The sequence below is a fragment of the Grammomys surdaster genome, unplaced genomic scaffold (genome assembly GCF_004785775.1).
Source record: "Grammomys surdaster isolate TR1022 unplaced genomic scaffold, NIH_TR_1.0 225, whole genome shotgun sequence".
NCBI classification, from domain to species: domain Eukaryota; kingdom Metazoa; phylum Chordata; class Mammalia; order Rodentia; family Muridae; genus Grammomys; species Grammomys surdaster.
In genome coordinates this window covers 5593248-5600313 of record NW_021604670.1, presented here as the reverse complement: position 1 = coordinate 5600313, position 7066 = coordinate 5593248, and the positions used below count along the sequence as shown (strand labels likewise).

Sequence of the window (7066 nt, the reverse complement as noted above, 5' to 3'; positions counted from 1 at the left end):
GACAGTCTCTAATCTATCCCAAAGGCCACCTCCCAGAAAGCCCCACTCTCCGCCCTAGGCCCTCCCCTGGCCTCTTTCCTTGGCCAGCCTACCCGGTAGGCGGGGTGGCCCCCAAGCCTGGCCCTCCTAGGCTCAGGAGACTGGCAGAGCTCAGGACACTGCCCCAGCGTCTAGACTCAGAGGCTCACTGGCTGTTTGCGCCGTCGGTCAGGTTCTGGAGCTCCTAGACCAGGCGGTTCCTAGCTCTGGGACAGGAGAGCAAACTCTAGTCAGTGCCCAGAGCGGGACAGCGGGACCTAGGCGAGTCCTCAGCCGGCATCCCCACAGGGTAGCTTTGGACAGCGCCCGTGCTGGTTTCTACTCCTCAGAGGCGCCTTCTGAGAATGGAGCAATTTCCTCACGGTCTTAGAGACCTCAACGGCAGCTGCCGACCCCATCTGGTCCCAGGGCGGGCTGCTGCGCCCGCTTCGGCCGCGCGATCGGTGTCGTCGGGGATCCCGGTGTCAGCGACTTTCCTGCGGCCGCCTGGCCTTTTTCTGCGATCGACCTCAAGCTCGGGTCGCGCAGGATGCGCTCCGGGCCCTGGGCTGGATAGGGCGTTGGGGGCAGTGGGTTGCGGCTACCCGCGGACCCCGAAGTGCGCGCGTTGTCGCAACCACGGCGTGGTGTCAGCGCTCAAGGGCCACAAGCGCTTCTGCCGCTGGCGGGACTGCGCGTGTGCCAAGTGCACCCTGATCGCCGAGCGGCAGCGGGTCATGGCCGCGCAGGTGGCGCTGCGCAGGCAGCAGGCACAGGAGGAGAGCGAGGCCCGCGGGCTGCACAGGCTTCTGTACCAGGGGCCGTCCGAGCCTGCGGCTCAGGCGTCGCGGGGCAGCAGCAAGACCGAAAGTCCCCAGGTCTTGAGTAGCCGCCCCATGGCTGTAGCTGCTCTGGGAGTGGGTGCCTCTAGACACCCTGGGAGCCGGTCAGTCCCAGCTTTCGAGGTTTTCCAGCAAGATTATGCTGAGAGAAAGCAGGGTGAGTCCTCTTTGGTTTGCTTTTTCTGTGAGAAAATGACTGTTCTGGAAGGACTCGTAGTAAGGAGCAGCAGCTCCCTAATAGTGGGCAGAAAGAGTTGTTTGAAAGAAGCTCAGGAATGTGGATCTGTGCTGTGGATGGCTAGGATGGGGATAGTTACTAGGCTTTCACTAGAAGAGCTCATCCAGGTTGATAAAGATAATGTAAACCGTGAAGTGTCAGTGATCACAGCCGCTGGCTCGCCCGGGGAGTGGATTTAGGCACAGCTTGCTTTGGCTTTGTGAGGTCAGAACTTCAGCAGGGATTGAGAGAAAACTTTAGCGGGTGTGCTAACACTCTTTCCAGTTGTAAAACCACAGTGTTCTTTGCAAAAGAAACCGGTCGACTGTGGTTATTGTGACGATCTTTGATTTTGGGACAGTGTTTTGTCGCCAGTTAGCACATAAGAAGAAACTGAAAATGCTCACCTGTTTCTCCCCCGCCCCAACCTCATTTTAATTCTTTAAGCACAATTCCCAAAGGAGAGGAAAGCTTTAGGGACTTACATTTAGTTCCCTTTAGGAATAAGTTTGTGCCTTCCTTAGGGATAGTGAAACCATTGACAAGAGTGTCAGTTTGTAGCTGGAGAGATCTCAACAGAGTATTCGTATTTGTAGTTGCCGGCCACAAAGTCATGGCCAGAATCTCTTGTTTGGATTTATAACTAATATGACCCCGAATTAACTTTTCCTTTTTATTTATTTATTTTATTTTTGAAAAAAACTTTTCCTGTAATATCAATTTCGTTGTGTTGTCATGAATTTCGCAGCCCTCCATAGGGCTGCTGTTAAGTGGGAATTTCCTTTAAATCATTTTGTTAAAATCCCAAACAGGTTGTATCACACGAAGTTATGTGATGTCCAGCGGTAAGTTATTAATTAAAAACTTTGCTTGGTTGTCAACATTGCAGATCTTAGCAAAACAGGGTGTAATTTCGAAAGAAGCCAGTCTCTGCATTGTAAATTCGCATTCACGTATGTCAAGTTTGGACACATGCTCTAGTTTATTTCAAAGTCTAGACCAATGAACTTTAAGCGTTTCTCGTGGAAGATAGAGACCAATGAGAAATGGTAACATTCCTTCTGCTACACTGCTAATGAGATTTGGCTGATGGTATGGGTTTATGTAAACTTTGTGCACTAAAGTGTACATGTTGCAGGCCTAATGTATGTATTAGATTACTGTGTCACAATGACCGGCCTATAAAAAAAAAGAAGTCCATATTTTAAAGGCTTCTTCATTGGCTTTCTAAATTGACCACTCCCTCTTACACAATATGAATAAACTATAGTAAGATATTGTATTGAACTTATTCACTCACAAGACAAAGACCTACAGTGATTCAGAGGCAAATAACATTTCCCCTATGTAAAAGAAGCTTATATTCAAAAAAAGGGAAGGCTATCAGTATCCCAAACTTTAATGATGAATAAAACAATCCCCAGAAGGAGAGAGGACAGAGATGAAGGGAATTATATGAAGTATTCACCACAGCCGCCTGAGTACTGGAATCACAGTCGTAAGCCCCAAGCACAGCTTGAAGCCTGTGTTTCTTTAGAGATATTTGTCCCAAGTGTCCAACCTAGAGATGTAATACATTATTTTTATACAAAATAACAGAGATTTAATTTTGATATTTCCTATGTTTCAGGAGCAATACTCAGTGAATTGCTGTAGAAGCAAGTGGAACAAAAGAGGAATGGAAATTGATTTCCATGTGGAAAAGGCCATTTGACAAGTTTTTATATTACTTAATGTTGAAAACACCAGTGTGTAATCTTACAAGTGTCATAACTTTTCTTTTGTCATGTATTTGATATAGTGACAACATTTCGGCCTTTCTAGTGTTAAATTGGATGTGATTTACATTTTAAATAAATTATAAATGTTTATGGAGCATGTTTAGGATTATTTCTTAAAGAGACAGGAAGACATCAAAGAATATTGCAGATCATCATTTAAATTAAGTATAATATTCACTACTTGGTTTACTTAGTTCTTTTTATATAGTATTTGTGTGTGTGTGTGTGTGTGTTTGTGTGTGTGTGAAGAACATCACTTAGACCAAAGCAAAATTTGGACATTTTGGAAAAAAAATCTCTAATTCCAAGATGGTGTCACATTGACACTTGGGATAACAACGAACTCTCCTCTTTTGATCCTTAATTTCTAAGAGATTTAGGTACTTACTGTATAACATTATATCATAAAATGCACGAGAAACAGCACCCTCCTCTGTTCCCACACATGCTAGCTTTGCATGATCTTTAAAATGTGAAATATTTCATCCATCATTGTCTTTGAGTGGGCATAGCTATGTTGTGGCCAATTTTTATGTCTGATTAGTTTTCATTTTCTTTTCTGCAGAACCAAAACAGAGTAACTGTGAGTCATGCCAGAGTCGACACGGGGAGCCAGTTTCCAACACTCATCACCGTTCTCCGGGATCATCTAAGGGTAATGTTACTGTGGAGAAACAGGGCTTCATATCATCTACCTCAGAACACTCGGACAAATCCACCATCATCCTGTCTCCTTGCCCCACGGATCAATCCGGAGGAGAAGACAGTCCCAGGTCCTTCTCTTCCTCTGACCTGGAATCAGGGAATGAAAGCGAGTGGGCCAGAGACTACATTGCTACCAGAGCCAGCCTTTCCACGGTGACCTCAAGACCACGAGACCCTCTCGGAATTCTTATCAGGATTTTTCCAGGTTACAGACGTAGCCGCCTAGAAGGCATTCTACAGTTCTGCAAGGGAGACGTAGTCCAAGCTATTGAACAAATCTTAAATGGGAAAGAACATAAGCCAGACTGCAGGGATCTAGCACATGCAGACTTGGAAAATGCAGCCTTTCAGAGAGCTTCAGATTTTAGTCTTGCTGGCATCGGCTTTGGGACTTTAAGTAATAAATCAGCTCTCTCTCCTCTTGAAGTTGCGTCTGCTGCTTATGGAGGAGATTCAACGCTCTACAGTTTCAGTCCTAGACTAGCATTCAGCCCACTGCGCCTGGCATATTCTTCTCCAGGAAGAGCGCTGTCTGGTTTTGTGTCACCTTACCTAACACCTGGACTGGTTCCAGCATTGCCTTTTCGGCCAACTTTGGATTATGCATTTCCAGGGATGATTAGGGAGCCGTCCCACCTTCCTAGCAAGCACTTAGTAACTGGTGGTAGACTGTATTTCAGGCCCAATCAGGAGCATCTGTAACACATTCACTCTACCATTCTGTGAGTTTTCTGGAGCTATGCAACACACACACACACACACACACACACACACACACACACTTATTAATGTACTTCAAAGAGTATAAGCATGGCCTCTCAGTCTTAAATGCTATTTTTCTAAACAGTATAATATACTTTAGATTTGAAGACTTTTCTTTAGAATTTATTAAATCAAAGAAACATTTAATCATCATATGTGCCTTGAATAAACTTATTTCAGGAAATACTATTATTTTAAACTAATGAAATTTCTCCTTAAATTATCACTTTTATTATAAAGCCATACATGCTTTTATTTTATTGTAGGTTGGGTTTATGGTTGTGAACATTTGTAAAAAGTAATTCATATGGTAGAGTAAGAACCAGGAGTGGGGGATTGTGGTTATTATTCTAAAACAACTCCCTTTCCATCTCTTTTTTCTTTTCCCTTCCCACTTCTCCTCCTCTACCACAGGTGAGCCAGAAATTGTTTCAAGTATTTAAAAATATTTTATTTGCAGATAAATGACCAGTAGTAAGTAAATCTAATAAACTTGAATATATTATTTTTGGATCGTCTGATTTTTGTACTTTTTAGCTACTAGTTGTAAAAAAAGAAATGTTTTTGAACTGTTCTCTTTAAAGTTAACTTTGTAAATGCACAAAAAATTATTGGGTCATAAGAAACAAGATCCTGCCCTCTTCTGGCCACTATCACAAACTGCAATTCAGTTATTCTGAGAAAACACGTGGTTTTCTAACTGTTACATACTAACAAGTTTATGAAATAACCATTTTGGATCGTGCTGTATTCATTTTCATATTGTGAAATATATTTCTACTGAGGATAATTTTAATTTTTGAGTAGCTTTTGCTTCTATCTGTGGATATAGTTCTTTATCATTTGTTTGAGAAAATAGCATGTCACCCATTCTCAAAGGTAAAAAGGAATTATTAAAAATGTAAACTATCTGCTCAGACAAATATCTACTGATTCTATATAAAGTATATTTAATGTACTTAGGAGAGACAAAATTTCTGAAGGTCAGTAACTGCCTTTAAAGCTTAGAAGTGTTTTGGAGTCTTAAGGCATACATTTCTTTTCTCCACTTGGAGCATTTAAAACCATCTATCCAGCTCTTCAATTCAGTCACTGGGAAGCCCCAGGAAAAAAGCCCCAGCTCACAAAACAACTGTACAACTTTTTCCTCATGTGCTGTAATTTTTAAATGGACAACGACTTCACTGTATTGTGAGGAATAATGAAGACCCAGATGTGGTAGGAGTGAGAGCTATCTTTATCTGAGCAACAAGAATCACTAGAAAGTCTTAAAATTATTTTTATGTATGTGTATCTTTTCCATTAAGCTAATAAGTTTTCACAGTATAGTTTACCTAAAAATATCATAATGCATAACTGGAGAGTATCTGGTGCTGATTTAGAATGCAAATTGCTTAATGATTTGCATACATTTTAATGGAGCAGGGTTGAGGAAAAGTCCTGTAAAATTTAGACAGGTACAATGTTCAGGGTTTTTTTTTGGTACAAAACAAAATGGAGAAACCCTTCATGCTCAGAGCCTAAATTACTGTACAAAGCCTGGAAACTAATTGCTATGCAGCTAGCATACATTGAGAGGAGACTGATTTCGGATAATGAATATTTCAACCAAATGATTCTACAAAGTGGCCTATTAACACACAGTTTTCAGTGGAGTTTCATGAGATTCTATGTCTCCTGGAAAGTATTTAGATCAGAACCCTTGGTGATTCTTGAGTCATTTTTATTTTGTGAATCTATCTGTTACATTCTAGCTTTGAGATACTAGGTCCTGTGTAGGGAGTCAAATGCAGAGTATGATATAAATAGAGCTATAGTAAAGGGCAAAAATCTGAATTAAAGGTACAGCAATCCTAGCATTGTTGGATTCTTCATAGAGTTAAAGTAATAATATGGACATGTTGGCTCTGTGGTGATGGTACACACCTTTAATCCCAGCACTCAGGAAGCTGCAGAGGCAGATGAATATCTAAGTTAAAGGCCAGTCTGGTCTACAAAGTTAGCTTTAGAACAGCCATGGCTACACAGAGAAACCCTGTCTTCAAACCAAACCAAACCAAAACAAAAAACCAAAACACATGAGCATATTATTTTAATAATCTAAATATTAAGTTAATTTTCATGATGTATTATATAGTCCATATAATTCATCAGACTCTTCGGACCTAAATAACTTTATAAAATAGGAAAAATTTCCTATGACTAGCTAGACATCAAGGAAATTGAAGCTCAGATCTATATAGCTAGTCCCAAGGGTAGTAATAGTAGGTATCACCAGGAAGGGTTTCTTACTTTAGTGATTTCAGACTGTTAGGTATGAGAAAGAGTTACACCTGTTTGTTCCTTTGCAGCTTTGTGTGGTGTCTGATACATAATATGTGGCAAATAGTACCTCATTATTTACTAAAGTAATAAAAATATTAGATTAGAAATTGAGTCATTGCGTTTATTAAGCATGTACTTTGTGTCATGCATTGAGCTAGGTGCAAAGCAGAAATATGATTAAGAGGTTAGAGCCAGCCTCAAGGTTTTCATAGACTGTTTTTCCATGTGTACAAAGAACAATCAACCAAACAGCTAAGATTGGCACCATTTGGCCATGTCAGTACATCAGTGAGTTCTTTATAATTATGATATTTATGCCTATAAGCTACTTGAGGCCTTGGCACCTAACCTCTGTAGTCAGCAGTTAGGAAGGGAAAGACTGAACTGTCTTCTCCACGTGTTGTATGAGACATAGA

General features: G+C 41.3%; 1 protein-coding gene across 1 annotated transcript; it reads left to right on the top strand.

Annotated features, from left to right (window-relative positions):
- The first annotated feature begins 272 nt into the window (after nucleotides 1–272).
- Dmrta1 (DMRT like family A1) lies at nucleotides 273–6752 on the top strand. The gene is made up of 2 exons (XM_028773387.1): nucleotides 273–1017; nucleotides 3424–6752. The coding sequence occupies exons 1-2, from the start codon at nucleotides 384–386 to the stop codon at nucleotides 4263–4265; spliced, it is 1476 nt and encodes a 491-aa protein (XP_028629220.1). The 5' UTR covers nucleotides 273–383; the 3' UTR covers nucleotides 4266–6752.
- The last annotated feature ends 314 nt before the right edge of the window (nucleotides 6753–7066 follow it).